General features: G+C 37.0%; 1 protein-coding gene across 1 annotated transcript in view; it reads left to right on the top strand.

Annotated features, from left to right (window-relative positions):
* Positions 1–17666, top strand: part of WDR72 (WD repeat domain 72) — a 266498-nt gene that overhangs the window by 56271 nt on the left and 192561 nt on the right. The window contains 1 exon segment of the mRNA XM_012658023.1: positions 14071–14273. Coding sequence (XP_012513477.1) covers positions 14071–14273 — 203 coding nt within the window.

The raw sequence follows: 17666 nt of genomic DNA, 5'->3' as shown, positions 1-17666 counted from the left end.
GTGACTTCTTTTTAAAATTCTACATTATATGATTAACTATTCCTAGTAAAACACATACACAGATATTTGTGTGTGTGTGCATTTTAATTGAAGTATTATTCAACTCCACCTTTTTTTTGATTCTCCTGGCATCTTAATATACATTAGACATATTATTGTGGTATTTACAGGATGTCTTTAGAACATTTTGTATGCTCTGAAACAAATAGGAAAATCGATACAATCTCTTTCTAATGATAAAAATAAATATTGTCTGCTTTTAAAATTACCTTCACCAATTAAGTCCTACCCTTCACTGCCTTGATTGTTTCCTTTGGCAGTTGCTATCTTCCTGGGTTTTCCTTTAGTAAAGAAAATACTGCTTGTAATCAGTTTTAGCAATTCCTGTGGTCTGATTACACTTTTGGATTGAGTTCTGACTGGATAGTTTGTTCCGTGTCTGCATTTAATGTTTATGAGGACGTATTCTATAGCAGTAGAAAGAACACATCAGGATGGCTGCTCTATGGCTCCCCCCTTGGTTAGGCCCTTTCTGCAAGCATTTTATATAGACACATGGAACGTTAGCGGGTTTCACAGCTGCAACGTTTAGTGGAAATAAACCCAAAGGAGCCATCTGCCCTCCCCACTCTGCCTCCTTTCAATTCCCTAGCAACTTCCGAGTAGCCAGCTGCCACAGAAACGATTGGAAAAGGAAGAGTCAGTGGACTGTAATGATTGTTATTCTTTGGGAAAGTAGGTTCTCTGATTTGGCTGAGAGATAAAGGATATTGGATGCACTTGACTCATCTGACTGTATCAATAATATCCAACTTCTACCATTAACTTACTTGTTAGGATTTGATGGGACTGGTCCTTTGTGTTTCAAAGAATAAACCAGATGAAAACAAATCCAAAGGTCAAGTCCTTGGCTTGGGAGTGGTGAGCAGAGAATTTGACTGTGGGAATATTGTCAGATTTTATCTTGTGTGCTGCAAATAACGTTAGTTGCTGATCTCAGCCTTGTCAATAAATCCCCGGCATAGATTGGCCCACCCTGTTCCCTAGTTCTTTTCACATTTAAGGGAAGCAGATTCCATTCCACATAGGCTCACATGCTGAGAAGCCAAAGGACCTGCTCCAGCCACTTGGAAGCATCGGAGTAAGCAAAACTCCACTGACGGGAGTCATCTTATAGTTCATTATTTGAGCAGATAGTAAGATGTTTTTGTCAGTTTAGTGAATGAATTATACTGATGCTGATAGATCAAAATTGAGAACATTCATGGGGTTGAGGTTCCAAGAAGAGAACTAGAATAAAAAGATTGTATAAAACAATTTACTTTTAACTCATGATTTACACTGCAGATTAACTTTCTGTGGTCACCACGTTTTTCTTACCTCCAGAAGCATCAACCATAAGTCAAGTTTGGAAATCACAGTATGTGTTCCTTGTTATATGTCTGTCATTTAAAAAAGAAAGTTCTTATCTCTATTTCTTCCAACTGTGATAGTTTTCCCAAGATGGGTCTGTGAGCAAAGCTATCCCCCATCAATGATTTTGTAAAGGAAGTTGTGCTTGTTTTAAACACTGGATTTAAAAGGATCTTTAGTACATTGAGATCTAATCATAGATGTCATAAACAAAACAATCAACCAAACCGGGGGTTGGAATTGTGTGGCTAAGCATACCTGTATAAGGAGAAGTTAGATGCCTGATCTAATATCCTATATTATAGAGAACTGAGCATCCTGCTAATTCGTCTTGTCTTAGAGAATATCTCTTTGGTTAGCTCTGGTCACCTAGCTGTGAATTATTAATATTTTTAAATATAGGCCCACATTCTCTTAGCCAAAATTTACAAATCTAAAAATATCTGAAAATAAAAGTTCTTATTAATTTGTGGTAAAGCAACAAAAACAAACCTTAACTCACATTAGGTTATTTATTCCATTAAGTGTAAATATTCTTTTTTTTTCTTTTTTGTTTTGCTGGAGGTATATATTATAACATGTTTGATTACTGTCTACTCTCCTAGACCCTGCTGTAGGTGTTATAAAATGTGCATTATATTATCTCTCCAAAATCTGAAAAATCTTTAATTCTAAAACTCACTGGTCCCAAATGTTGTGGATAAGGGATTGTGGGCTCTTATTATTTTTCTCTGTTATTCTCCCCAAAATAATTAACGGTTTTCTGCAAAATGCCATCTGTAGTCTGTGTCTGTATTTTCTTGCCTCCCATGCATTTAACACAGCGAGTCTGGCTTCTGCCAAAACTGTTCCGATGGAACTGTTCTTCCTGAGGTTTCCTCACCACTAAGTTCAGTTGCAATTTTCTGGGTCTCAGGTATTTGACTTGGCAGCAATCACTCTGCCATCAATGTTCTGCTTTTTTCTCCCTCCCCCCATCAGCCTTACGTGATACTGCCTTCTCACTGCCAGTGGCCCCTCTTTCTCAGATTGCCCTACTTCTGCATGCTCTGTTTGTGCTGTTTCTTGAATTTCTTCTAAGTGTATTTCTCTTTTTCTTTATATTTTCCTTGGGCTACCTTATTAACACAGATTTTTTTTTAATTATTGTGATTGTGGTAAAATATAAACAAAAATGTGGGATCTTTATATAACATAAAATTTACCATTTTAACCATTTTTAAGTGCACAGTTTGTTGGCATTAAGCACATTCACATTGTTGTACAGCCATCACCTGTCTGTTTCCAGACCTTGTTCATCTTCTCAAAATGAAACTCCGTATACATTAAACAGTAACTCCTGGCTGGGCTCGGTGGCTCATGTCTATAATCCTAGCACTTTGGGAGGCTGAGGTTGGAGGATTGCTTGAGGCCAGGAGTTTAAGACCAGCCTGAGCAACATAGTGAGACCCCATCTCTACAAAAATAAAAATAAAAATAAAGTAACTGGGCAAGGTGGCGCACACCTATAGTCCCAGATGCTTGGGAGGCGGAGGCAGGAGGATAGCTTGGGCCCAGGCACTGGAGGGTTGCCGTGAGCTATGATGATGCTTCTGCACTCTAGCCTGGGCAAAAGAATGAGACCGTGTGTCAAAAAAAAAAACCCCAAACACAAAACAGTAACTCCCCATTCCTCCCTCCCCCAGCCCCTGGAAACTACCATTCTATTTTCTGTCTCTATGAATTTAACTACTCTGGGTATCTCACATAAGTGGAATCATACAGTATTTTTTTCTTTCGTGATTGGCTTATTTCACTTAGCATAATGTCTTCAAGGTTCATCCATTTTGTAGTATGTGTCAGAATTTCCCTCCTTTTTAAGGCTGAATAATATCCCATTTCAGGTATATACCACATTTTGTTTATTCATTCATCCCTTGATGGAAACTGGGTTGTTTCACCTTTTGGCTATTGTGAATAATGTAGCTATGAACATGAGTGTATAAATATCTTTTCATACCCGTGCTTTTAGTTATTTTGGATATGTACCCAGAAGTCAACACAAGTGCTTTTAACCACCTTCTACACATCCTGAGAGGTAGAGTGTGGCATACTGTGACATAGGATCAGCACATGCTGGGACCTTTACCAGACAGGGGACCAGGAAAGGGAGGAAGAGCAGATTGTTCTTTAATTCAGCACTGGGTAGGACAATGGCTGATGCCAGAAAACCTATCTATGTACTGCGAGACTCCTTCCATGATATACATAGAGTGTACGCAACTACGTACAAACCACCTGGAGAAAGTAGCAGTGGAGATTATAAACCACAGAAATGATGACAGTAGTGAGAAAGGATACGATAGAATGCACTAGGCGAAGAAGAAGAAAAAGGAAGTGGTTCTATAGAATTAAGAGCCCACTGGGCAAACCTATGTAACCATTTCATGAAAGTACAGTAATTCTAGAGGAAAATACTGTTTATTTCCCCAATGCTATCAATAATGTCTAGTGATGAACTTGGATCATTTGAAAGATAAACTCTTGCTTCATTTATTTGGTAAGTCTCCAGGAAAATATAGAATTATGTATTTTAGAGGTGCCAAAAACATTTAAAAGTAAAATGCTTCAGAGCCAGATGGATTGGGATCTTCACCATCTTTTATGTGAACTGTTGAAAAATTTCCTAATTACCTTGCCGGTCAACTTATTTCCTCAAATCCCTTCTCCATGTTGCCATCCAAACATGACCTACCTCAAACCCAGCCGTGAACATGCCAGTCTCCCTGGTTTGTGATGGAAATGTAACTTTACCACAGAGCATTATGACCCTTTTCTAGCTTTTTAATCAAAATACCTTCCCTCACCACCCTCCCAGCCACAGGACACACAGATAACCTGTTCCTTATTCTTCCTGAGCCTTGGGTTTTTTTGTAGTTTACTGGATTGTTTTAAGAATTACATGGCACTTAAAAGTACTTAATTGGTGGTAGATAGTGGCAATTTTGATAATGATAACTACATAGGAGAAATATAAAGCAATAGTTTATCTCTTACATATGATTCCTTTGGAAATGGAGTACTTTAAAAGGAATTTTTTGATGTGGGATATGATTGTTCAATCACCAGCTATTTAGTGAATATCTGCATGGCTTATAATACTCACTGTAAGAGTGGGAGAAGGAGTTATCAAAAAGTATGAAATGTCTATTAATAACTAGCTTTCACAATTAGTTGTTTTTATGCTCTTATGCATTTGGTTATTTATTTTATTTAAAATACAAGACTTTCACATATAAAATAGTGGAAAAAGAATAAAACATTTGAGGTCTGAATCTGTGGTCCAGAGTAAAAATACTGCCACAAGTCCCGGTTGTATTACTTTTCTATTGCTATGCAATAAATTACCACAAATTTAACAACTTAAAACAACAGTCATTTATTGTCTTGTGGTTCTGTCAATTAGAAGTCGGGGCAAGTTCAACTAGGTTCTCTGCTTAGGGCCTTACAAGGCAAAATACAAGTGTCAGCCAATGGGGCTCTTATCTGCAGGCTCTGGGGAAGAATTTAGCTCCAAACTCATTTAGGTCCTTGGCAGAATTTAGTTTCTTACAGTTGTGGGTCTGAGTCCCTTGCTGGCTATGGCCAGGTGTTGCTTTCAGCTCCTAGAGGCCGCTCTCAGATCCTTATCCATGGCCTCTTCCCTCTTCAAAGCCAGCAAAGCACATCCAATCCTTCTTATGCTTTAAATCTCCCTGACTTCCCCTCCTTCCTCTTCTTCCAGTAGTTGGAGAGAACACTGCTTGCAATGGGCTCGCTCAATTAGGCCTGGCCTACTTGAATAGTCTCCTATTTTAAGATCAGCTGAGTAGAAACCTTAATTATGTCTGCAGAGTCCTTTTCGCTATGTAAGATAACAATCCCCGGAGTGCTATCCCATCATATTCACAGGGGAAAGAATCATAAGAATGAGGGCCATTGGGGATTATCCGTAGAATTCAGCCTATTACAGTGGTGGTCAGGTAGGGCAGTTTCTGGAAGTCCTCATCGGTGAGTGAGTCCATGGAAGAGTGAAGAGATGGGAGAGCCTTTTGGGGTCACTGGGTGCAGAAATATGGTACTGAATTTTGCAGGTGGTGTTGGGGAGCCAGGTACGCTGAGTCTTGGTGCTTTCACAACAAGCCCTGATATGCCTGCTGGAGCTTTGGTCAACCATTATTTGCCTAAGGCAAACTACTGCCATATCCCAAGGGAAAACTGATTGCAGTTAACATGCTTTTGTCCTCCCATCTCCACTATATCCTTTCCCTCCAGAATACCTAAATATAAAAGACCATCCATATGGCTTCACCCCTCACCCAGCACCTTTTTCAGGAGACCATACCCCAATTTTTCCTTTCTCAATGATTTTCATCTTTCTAGGAAAAATTGCAGATCAACTTGGCAAGATATTGACCTAATTAAATCAATTGACACTAGAAAGGAATAAATGACAGACTCAAATCTCTTCAAGGATGTCATATCCAATAAGTAACTTAACCTTTAATTAAGAGTATGAGGGATAATATCTACTTTTGAAATGTTTTAAAATTAAAAAAAAACAAGCATGCCTGGTATAAAAATTCAAACAATGCAGCATGAATGACATTTTACAATACTTAGAAGCAGTACCATTTTAATGATTTGTATATAAAATTAATTAACTGCATGCTTTATATCATACTATAGAAACACTTTTCTATAAACATCCACCTTAATTCTTAAATTGGTTCTAAATTGTATTTAGTTCTAGAGTGGGGTTAAAAATTAAAATTTAGTCCTAGTAGATTCTATGTTGTTAGGACATGTTTAAGAGGGAGTATTTAATAAATAAATGACTTATTGAGAAACCTCTAGTTTAAAATTTGTTTAAAATTAATGCATTATGTGTAATCCTTATATATTCCAGCAACTTTAAACCTCCATGTGTTTCAGTCTTTTTTTTTCTTTCGACCCCCACCCCCACCCCTTTACTCTGTTTTTCTGGAGGTCAGTGGTCAGAATTAGACGTGAGGGTTGAATGTGGCCCAGCTGATAACTCCCAGTGTTGCTCTGACTGTGCTGGAGGCTGTGGCAGAGCTGGGGTTAAGGTCGTGGTGGTCAGGGACTTTTAAAAAATATATTCTATATACCTTTAAGGTATCAAAGGGTGATGTGAAGCCAATCTGAGTTTGTTATCATATTAGGGCCTTTAAATAGTACAAAATGAGCCAAGTCTTTGACAATGTATTTTACAGCCGAATTTATTATATTCAGATATACTTAGGAGTGAAGACAAGTGCCTTTCTGCCTAACTTAATATTTTTAGATTCATTCCATTTCCCTACCTATTCATTATTTTCTAGTTTGCTAAGATTGATACCTCCAGGGCCCCTGTCCTGGGTCAGAACCTCCATCACTTACACATTTTCTGGAGTAAGGTGCAGTAACTGTGATGTGGTTTTGTTGGGAAGGGGCCACTAGGTTGATCTCCATACACTTCTTTGAGCGTGACAATGAACTTTGTGAGTAACTGAAGATAAATGATCCATCTTACCACAGACCCAATGGTCAAATTCCTTGGTATGTGGAATTAGATTATAACTGTCAGTCAGCTATTTTGTTGAAACCTGATTTTATGAATTTGACTATCAAGTTTGGTAATGAGGCCATATTTTTTTTTTTTTAACTTATTCTGTTTTAGAGAAAGTCACTTTGAAATATAACTATGATCTTAATTACTGCCCAATAGCTTAATTACTGTGGGTTCAATTAGAAAAAGCCTGCCTGAACTGATATGGAAGAGACCTAACTCTGGAATGTAGCCACTCTCATGTTCTTGCTCTTAAGCTTTGTTCATTTAAATATAATATATATTCATCACTAATCACTTAATGTAAATTATTTAGCAAATTCTCTTTTTTCCCATAATCCAATAATAAGCAGACTATTTAACTTAAAATATTTCCCTTTTTGTCAAAAAAATTGTTACAATTTGTTGGTTTATAATGTATGCACTTTTGGTGGGCTGGGAGAATTTTATGTTCCTGTAGTAATGCTATTTATACAATGTTCTGAGGAAAAGCACCATGAGTTATAGTAAGTCAATTACTGTCTCAAATTTATTTATGTATAATTTTCAAGTAAATAAAATGTTTCTGTGCAACATGGTAAAATGTTAATCCATCTGGGTGATGTTTTTGAGTCTTAATTTACTCTTGATCATTTGCAGATGGAGACAGTGATTTCTTTTTTAATCATTTCTTTTCCTTTGAGGATAGTAGCTATTCCTTTATTCATAGACGTAGTGGACCTAGTTGTTAATTTGTAGGAGGAAGTTTGTCTGGCTCAGGGTTTTAAACATGTAATTTAAAGCTATTTGTTAATTGATAGCAAGCTATGATATCTTTGTTGATTTTGGAAAACAAAAATCACTGGGAGTTGGAAAAAAGTTTGATGCTAAGATAGCAAATATTAAAAATATGGGCAAATCACAGGAAAATCAAATCAAGGAAACAACTGCTGGCTGTTTGGAAGGGAACAGCCTTTTTCTCTTTCTGTAGGTATTTAGTTCTGTTACATCTTTAAGGCATATTTGTGTAAGTGTGCTCTCTCTGCCTGGCTCTTCTACCACAATTGAAGGCAGCATCCTTTGTGATACACATATCTTGCTTTAAGATAGCCTGGTACTTCAAAATCAGATCTCATAACAGGTACATCACAAAATGACCATTTGCTCTGTTAAAAAAAAAAAAATAACTGTAGGTGCCTATAAATATTGACAATCCTAATGCATCTACAATATGGCTGTATTTTAACATCATACTGATTTATAGCAGTTTCTAAATCTTTCTCCTTTCCTTTCCTGTTCGTGTGTAGAAACTGTTAAAGGGTCTATGCTGATCTCCTGAAACATCATACTCCAAATTCTCTTGGAGAGGGCATTCTTTCACTGGAACTTAATCCTCACCTATCTGCTGATAAAGCCTAAGCCTTCTCTCCGCTCTGATCTCTGCCTGGAACTCTACGTGCTCTCTATCTGTTTGGGTGTCCTCAAACTTGGCCTTTACCACAATGGAAACATCTTTGCCCTGTCTTTATTAGGGCCCCTATTGGGTAGCAAGCAGTAGAAGCCAAGTAAAGTCGGTTTTATCAGCAAGAGGTATTTATGGTAGGGATTCAAGGCTGTATTGCAGACACTTCAGGGACACTATTCCTTAGGAAGGAAATAGAAACTAAACTAGAAAGTTGCAATGTCTCTTTCTCTCTCTTACCCTTCCTCCTTCCCTGATTCACTCTCTCCTTTTTACTTTCCTCTTCTTCCCTCTCCATTTCTGCCTCTCTCTGCACATTTTCTTATTTTTTCTCTCTTTAGACTAGCATCTTTTGCTCCTCAGTTCATGAGGCAAGAAATGGCTAGTCCATAGGTAAAGTTAGGATGTCACATTTACAGACTGACTTGCTGTCTCCAATTCCAAAATCTTGGGCCATCGGAAATGGCCTGGCAACATGGCTGAGAGCTGGGGCAGGCATCAGACATATGAATGTCATTTTTCCCAGTGTTGGCCTCTCCTGTGCTCCAGGATCTAAGTTTATAATGAGTACAGTTTAGTGTTAATTCCTGTCATACTGAGACCTTGGTATGCTCTGATGCTTTCTAGCTACCTCTTTTCCGTGCCTACAGGGAAAGGGTAAAATGTAATTATTCATTCAGTGAATATTTATGGAGACCTGTTTTGTACCAATCTCACAGAATGCATGCTTGCCAAGAAGAGTTTAGCATCTAGTGAGGACTCAGCCCCAAATCTAAGCAAGCAAATAAAATACACCAATTACGAATGTTGTAAGTGCTGTGAAGTAAAGAAGCTGAAATAGAAAACAACGCAAGATAGGAGAGGAATCTGTTTTAGAAGGCCTCTCTGAGGAGGTGAGATTTTAAGCTAATACCTAAAGGATGAGATGGAGCTAACAGGAAAGGATTTGTTTGTTTGCAAGGAAAGAAAAAGAAAATCTAACTTGTGAGCAAGGGGAGGATGACATGGGAGAAAGCAGGGGTAAGAATATGACTTGTAGGTCAGGGAGTTTGGATTTAATCCCAAGTGTAGCCACATGGAAAAAAAAAATCATTAGCCAGGTTGCTGATGCCATATAATCCATTAAGAAGTATTATGTAGCCTGTGATTTATGCCAGACCCCACTCCGTTGTACTGAGGAAGATTAAAAAATAAGTCAAATATGTAATCCTACTCTGATTTTGATTATAACCTAGCCTATGAGGAGGTTCAAGTATCAGGTGGAAGGCCATTGGGGCACAAGCTGGCCATATGTCCAGTGACCTTGGGCCCGAGTGTCAGGCAGATTCCAAAGCCAGAGGGCCGAGAAAGTTTCTTCGTCAGCTCACAAGGGGCTGAGTGAGAACCTCCGTCGTGTGGCAAAGGGGGTTGTCATATAGCACAGCGCTCACCGTGTGCCAGAACCTCTAAGCACTTTCAAATATCTACTCAATTTAATCCTCACAGTAACCCTGTGAGGTAGGAATTATTGTTATCCCCATTGTACAGATGGGGAAACTGAGACACAAAGATGTAAAATAACTTGCGGAAGGCCACATGACCATTAAAAGTACAACGAGGATTTGAGCGCAGGGCAGCCTAGTGCCGGAGGCTGCCCCAACCTCCGTGCAGTGAGGTGCCCTTCCTGTAAGCCCAGACAGATAGGGAGGACATCGGCTAGACACGGGGCCATAGAGAAAGCTCTGGTTTTAAAAATATTTAATTAGGTATGCTGTGGGGTGTGTTGAGTTGACGGTAAAAGCAGGATATACAAGTGAAAATGTTGTCAGGATGGGTCTAGGGATCTGCAAAGAGCATCTTGGCTGCTCTGTATGTTTCTGTGCACTGACTTGGTAGAAAATAGGTAACTTGGGACCAGTGAAAATTGATCTTTCCTTCCCTTTCTATCAGGATGTTAATTGTTCTAAGCTTTCTTTTCTTATGATTGGCTTTATGCTTTAATGCACTGTTATATAGTTTAGGATTAAAACAAATCGTATCAAAATTCATATTAATAAAATAAATAATAGAAATAATACAAAATATTTATTGGAGAGCATTTCATACAATAAACATTTTACTTAGAATAGATTATGTGGGTTTGTTTTTTTTTTGCATATCCACTTTGAAAGAAGAGATGGTATTGTCACTTTCAATAACACTGAACTCACATATGCCTTTTTATCTTTCCTTGTCATGTTCAGATTGATTGAAATGAAGAGTAAATGTGAGTTACCTCATTTTCTTTATGTAGTATAATGAAAAAAAAAATTCTAATTATCATTGAGTTCCCTTTGGAAAGCAAAAGTTCACCTGAAATTGGAAGTTGAATTTAAGCAATTTTGTGCACCTTCAGTTTCTTACACTTCTTTAATGTCAGGAAACAGTGACTATTCTGTTTCTTGCCCAAGGCAGTTTACTAGTGTTGCAAAGGCACCCCTTGCTGGAAATCTTCCTTGCAGTCATGCCCTCCTTCTTTGCTTACTGTTTTTACTGTAGATTCCCTCTAACAATTTAACAGTATCCCTGAAGTGGTATAAATGCCATAACTTTGGGGATATATTTAAAGAAACATTCTGTGTCAGAAGTGACTTATCATGGTGTATTAAACAGGATCTAATCAGGAGAGAGAAATGACACAGCAATTTGAACAGAGAAAATTTAACATTAAAGAATTGTTAACTCTCACAAAGAATTTGCTTATGAGGGATTGGCTAGTAAGAAGTAAAGAGAACTCTAAAGAAGATAGGAATAAGCAGATATAAAGGACATTCCCACTCCTAGAACTGAGAAAGCTTGACAGAGGAAGAGCACCCCCAACCCCGGGCTAAGTTTCTGTCCTTGCTGGAGAGGGTACACTTATAGTTACTGGATGGCAGAGGAGCTGCTATGGTGCGGTGCTAGAGGAACTTTCCAGAAATATGCCCTCAAGGGCACCAGGGAAGCTGTCTGCAGGGAAGTATCTCTCTGGGGGCACTCTGATACAAAACTGATCAAAAAGAGTGTGCCAACAGAGGCTTCTGGGCTCTGGGTGCTAGGTGCTGGGTGCTGGGTGCTGGGTGCTGGGTGCTGCTGGCCACCATGCACTGCAGGAGCCTGGTGCTGGGGAAACTACTCACGCTATTGCAGGAAATCACACCAGAACCAAAAAGAAAAAAACTCTTTCTTCTACTAGGACTTCCCTGTACTCTCTGTCCACAAAGGTTAACATTTCACCAGCTGATAAAGTAAAAAATATTTATGGAGCCCATATCCATTTTCACACAGCAGGCAGTGAAGGGTGAATTTGAAACTAAGAGGCAGTAAATGAGTAACTAACTCACATGAGAATCTCTCCCGATCTGCTGTCAGAGTTTTGGCCAAGGGCTTTCAAAAGCTTTTGTCCTGATCTTATTACAAAATCAACCTATTGTTTCAAATATGTAGTTTACTTATCTTTCTATAATAACTTTTACAGAAATTGATTGGCTCTAACCACTCCTTATGTCACGTGTGTGCTTCAGCCAGTTCTTTGCAACAAAATAATTATCTATTGTTTTTCGAATGTTTTATAATTGATCGTGATAGAAACTATTGTTCACAAAACCAAGTGTCACACATTTTGTTAGAATGGGAGATTTTTAGTTTTGGGTGGAAATGGTTTAGGTGTTATTTTAAATATTGTAGCTAATTAACTTTCACATGTTTTTTCCCTTTGCACTACCATTAGATTTTAAGGAGGCTCCAGGGGGAGCTGGACTGAGTCATTCTTGTTTACTATGCATTGTCGTCATCTGGCACAATGAATGGCACATAGTAGGTGGTCAGGCAGATTAGTTATCTGTGCATGGAAGAAAATAGATTACAACTACCTAAGTTTGTGGGTAAATTATTTTCATCACTAAAAAAATACAAGAAATATAAGAAATAGTTGTGTTTGTATAAGACCTTAGGTATAGAATAAAACAATATGGATATATAAAATATATACTATGAGGCACATACCACATGTATTAAAGTACAATCGATTCTTTCCCAAGTATTCTTAAAATGTTTTTAAAATATCGTAGTTTGAGGAGCCACAGAAAACCAGTGAGAAGAAAATATCTGTGGTCATATCATATTCAAAGAGAGATTTCTCAGAAAGACAGCGAGTTTGACCAGGTGACACAGTTACAAGTTCTTGAATGCAGTCATTTTCAGGAAGTAGTAATGACTGTTATCTTTGGTTTGCTAAACTTTTCTTACAGTCAGTCTTGAAAGAAAGGGTTTTCTTGGTGTTGCTGCCAGCTTCATTTGTTAAAGGTATATCAATCTTGTTGGAAAAGGAAAGCTTAGAAGAATAACGTGTTTATAAGTTTTATATGTTAAAGATGTTTATTTATGAATTTAGAAATTTTATAATGAAATGATATCGCTGTTAAGGGACTCAGACTAAAGTTCTACCTGCTATGTTAGCATAGCAGCTGTTAACTGGTTTGGAATTCAAAGTACCAACATTTGGTAGTTTAGTTGCCATAAAAGAAGGATATAGAAGGGAGGAGGAGAAATGAGAAGGGATAGAATGGCCGTTATCCTCAAATATATCTATCTACTTATCTAAAGACATAGTGGTCTATAGTTATTATTTCTGTTTTCTTATTGTGATTATTTTAAATAGATATTTTATTAATAAGAATTATCTTTCTACTTCCTAACAAAAATTTGTACAACTACTTCTTTGTCATTGGTAGGAAAAGAATACTATGAAATTAAATCTGTATTTAGGTATTGTTTGTCAAGCTAATTTTGCTTAGCGTTCTTTATTCAATAGGATATAAGTCATATATTTAATACAGTATAAATAATGCAAATGAACTCATAACTGCTATAAGAGACAAAGGTCATGATTAATTCATATTTATTGAGATTTCACAGAGCGTGTGGCGTTGTATTTTATTAAAACACTTAACTGTTTGTGAATTGCTTTCTGATCCTCTTGCTCTTTTTAACTTTAAATTGAACTTGCCGGCACTCCTAAATTCTGAAACTAGGCAAAGGATTTTTTTCATCTTCTAATAACACAAGAAATAAAAGCCAAAGGATATAACTGCAACAAAACCAACAATAAAACGACAACAACAGAAAAAGCCTGTGGGGGGACTTGGGCGAGGGAAGTAGTACACAAAGTATCCGTGTTCTTACTTGCCCCATTCGTTTAAATTATATATTACTGATAAAAACATTTTAAGCCTGGGCACCCAAGCAAAACACTGTGGATTCTCTGTTGTTTGTGAGTTGGAACACTAGGGGACAGCACTAAAATATTCCATAGTTGCGTGTTATTGATCACATGTATACTGTATAATAAGTAAGAGATTTTACTGTTAAAGACTATCGAATGCCCTGTTGATTTCAGTGGATGAAAAAGCACAAAGAGGAAGATGAGCCTTTCAAATCCATAATTTCAGCCTCTATGTTGAGGGTGTTTTCAATAATTGAGGAAAAGCTTACAGACTATTTTTTAGTTGCAAGAAGATAGTAAGGCATGGTAACTTAAAGAATTGTGGTTCGTTCTGTTCGTGTTTTGTTTTTATTCTGTTGGAGTAAATATTTTGCTGAAATTTTTATTTCTAATCTTGTTTTCCAGGCACTTTAGAAAGACATGAGACAGGAGAAAGAGCTCGAATTATTCTTAATTGTTGTGATGATTCACAGCTTCTAAAGCCTGAATCTGTACTTCCAGTTGCCTCAGAGACACATAAGCACAAAAGTGTAGAACAGAGATCTTCCAGCTCCTACCAGCTTGGGCCAATACCTTGCCCTGGTCTGCAGGTGGAGTCTTCATGTAAGGTAAGTTCAAATCAAGCTGCTGTTCACAAAGAATGTTATCAACCAAATAAGAAGGGATCTGCCTTCACTAATATGTGGCACTTAAGTATCAGCACAAAAACAAGAACTCAGAGACAACTGCATCTACTTCGTGATCTTAGGTGAATCAGGATAACTTTCTGAATGACATTATACTTGTTATGGCATTATTTTTGACAAGATAGGTTCTGGCTTACCAAAATTGAGTCAATTTTATATTAACTCTTGAATGCTAGGTGGTTTTCCATGAGAATTGGAAAAAACTATATTCTATAGTTTGGATCTATTTTTATTTTTCAGTTGACAGTGTTTGACTTCTTTTAAAAATGCTTATTACAAATAAACAAAAGGCATCAGAAAAACTAGATCATTGTATGGACAATTTCTTTTCATATACTCAGCATCTGTAGGATTACTCTTTAGGATTTCAAGCTTCAGTTAACACATAACAACATATATCTAATATATATCTAACGTATATTTTCATGTAAACATATCTTCATTTTATCTAATATGTATAACTTTTATTTTTCAAAGACTATATTATGCTCTATATTGTGTTTCTACTATTGCTAATGCAAATTATTTTCCTATGGCTTGATAGATGAGTTGTTCTTTATGTTTCACTTTTATGAATAACACGTCTATGAACCTAAAGCTTTTTTTCACCAGGATTATTTAAAAGTTAGATTTTTGGAAGTGGGATTTCTAAGTCAAAGTTTAGCTGATTTTTAATCGCACATTGTTAACACTTTCCATTATTTTAATGGTATTATGAAGACTGGCAAAATATCATTAATAAGGACTTTAAATAAGACCGTATTTTATCTCATGTGTACATATATAGTTAGACAAAAGAATGTGTCATCATCAAGAAAGACCAATTGGTTGCTCAAGCCATGCCTTGAAGCAGCAGATTTGGGGGCAGGTGCCAGCATATAATCTTTAGCATTTTAGATTTGGAGACCTAATTTAGATTTTATTAGTTAGTCTAGGATATGTCAACCTTTTGAGAACTGAGTCACGCTAACCAAACACCTAAACAATGAACATATAAACTAGAATTATTTAACTTACAATGATAAATGTAATTGGGCCATTGCTGAGCACGTCCTCACTGTAGCAAATCTGCGGTGGGGCAGGAGGAACAATTATGACAGAGAGTTCCTTGATGGGCATGAAGTCAGAGCCAGAGGGTATTCATTTACTGAGCTCTGAGAGTTGAACGTGGTCAGCTCTTCCAGCCCATCAGGGTACCATCTCCTTTGGTCAAAGCTGATATGTATTGGGTTTTTTTTTTTCTTTTCATATTTATTCAATTGTTTTTAGGTTTCCAAACCCCGTTTTTCATATTCTTAAATTGAAACAGGTGATTTTTTTTAAGAATAATTATATAGATATGATGAAACTTCAACATTCAGAACTGAACATAAGCCAGGAAATTGAATCACATGTATAGTGTTATGTACGATAAGATGGGGCAAATGAAGCTCATTGAGTGAGCCCAGCCAACAGCCAAGCATTCCCATCTTGCTGTGTCTTTGTGGCTCTCTTTTCATAATAGAGTGTGCATCATATAGTGGAAGTTGTATGCTAGATAGTAGATGACCTATGTGTTTCGGATGCTTAGGGTCTGTAAGAGCAAATCTCATTCATCAAGTGCTGTGTTTACTAGTTTAATTCCCAGAAGGTAAACTGACTGTTATATTTTTCAGTTTCTTGGAGAACTTCAGAGCTACCCTTTCAGTAGTGGTAATAGTATATATAGATTTCATTTTTTTTATATAATTTTGTTTCTTCCTTGACTTCAGGAAGCAATAAAATGCCAGGGTCTTGTTTTCCTACTTGTAGGCTGGTTTCAACTTTATTTTCTAGCTGTTGCCCTTTACCTTAGATGACTACAGTTTCCAATCTTCATTCTTTATGGTTGGAGGAGAACTAAATTAGACAGGACTATCACCTCCTTTGTCCTACATACTATACCTCTATTATTATTGAATTTAGTGTTAATTAGAGCTATTTTTATTTGTGCTTCTCCTAAGTTATATCTTCTCCAGTTATGTACTGGATATCTTCATTGCCTATTATACGTTTTTATCTTTTAGCATTTCATCCTCATAGAGTTAGGCTGTTGAGATTGTTTTATCTTAATCATCTTTAATTTGCAAATTTGATGAGCCTGAAATTTTAATGAGGCTTTAAGTTCTCCATTCTCCTTATTATTAATATAGTAAAATGCTTCATGAGTTTTCATAAGGAAAAAATCAGTTTTAAGGAAGATGATTTGAATCACTCATTTTACGTGTGGAAAAAAGTGAGGAGCAGTAAGCCTGTAAAATTTAGACCTATCTAAGGTTACTTTGTATTTCAGGATTTTTTTTGTGTGTGTGTATTTTAGTGAGACACAAGTGAAATGTTCTCCAACAATAGAGTGAACTGTTTAAACAGAAGCATAGCATGTGAGCTCTGTGCGGGGATCTCTTTGTGTTTGGCAATATTCGGACTTTCTTAGAATGCTGTATTCGCTTTTTCTTCCTGCGTTTGGAGAATGCATATAGATATGGGAAAAGGTTTAGAAGAGAACAAAAAATACAATAAAACATTTTGAAAATGAGTCCAATCTGAAATTCTAGAACGGTTGAATTTGTGCAGCTAGACAAAGAAAAATCTTTGGGATAGGAGAAGGGCCAGAGTCATAAAGGATTTAAAGGAATACAATATCATATTAGTGATGGGCAACTGCTTCTCTTAGATTCATCTGAGGATAAAACAAGATAGAACCTGTTTAAATTGCAGTGAGAGGAATTTAGATTCAAAGTAGGGAATAAACAACCTTACTAAAATCGTCTCTACATGGCAGAAATCTTTATAGCTTCATCATATTTTAAGGTGAAAAGGCCTATTTTGTATGTTGGTCGTTTGGTTTTAAATTCTTTTTCTGCATTTCTTGTCTGTCAAATGAATAAAAGGATAAACAGGATTATTTTAACTGCCCCAATTTAGACCTGTTGTCGTGTCATGGGAATGCCTTTTTATGGGGGGAAAAAAAAAACTAAAACAGATTTTCTGTAGAATGGGTCTCCCAACAGCTCCCCCTGGTGGCTCATTTAGAGCCTATTGTCTAATATGGTAGCCATGAAACATTTGTAGCTATTGTGCATTTCAAATGTGGGTAGTACCAAAGGATAAACAGGATTATTTTAACTGCCCCAATTTAGACCTGTTGTCGTGTCATGGGAATGCCTTTTTATGGGGGAAAAAAAAAAACTAAAACAGATTTTCTGTAGAATGGGTCTCCCAACAGCTCCCCCTGGTGGCTCATTTAGAGCCTTCTCTGTCTAATATGGTAGCCATGAAACATTTGTAGCTATTGTG

Source organism: Propithecus coquereli, unplaced genomic scaffold, assembly GCF_000956105.1.
Source record: "Propithecus coquereli isolate 6110/MARCELLA unplaced genomic scaffold, Pcoq_1.0 Scaffold57, whole genome shotgun sequence".
In the NCBI taxonomy this organism is placed as follows: Eukaryota; Metazoa; Chordata; class Mammalia; order Primates; family Indriidae; genus Propithecus; species Propithecus coquereli.
Note: the sequence above shows the minus strand (reverse complement) of the source record. Positions and strands in the feature narration are given on the sequence as shown.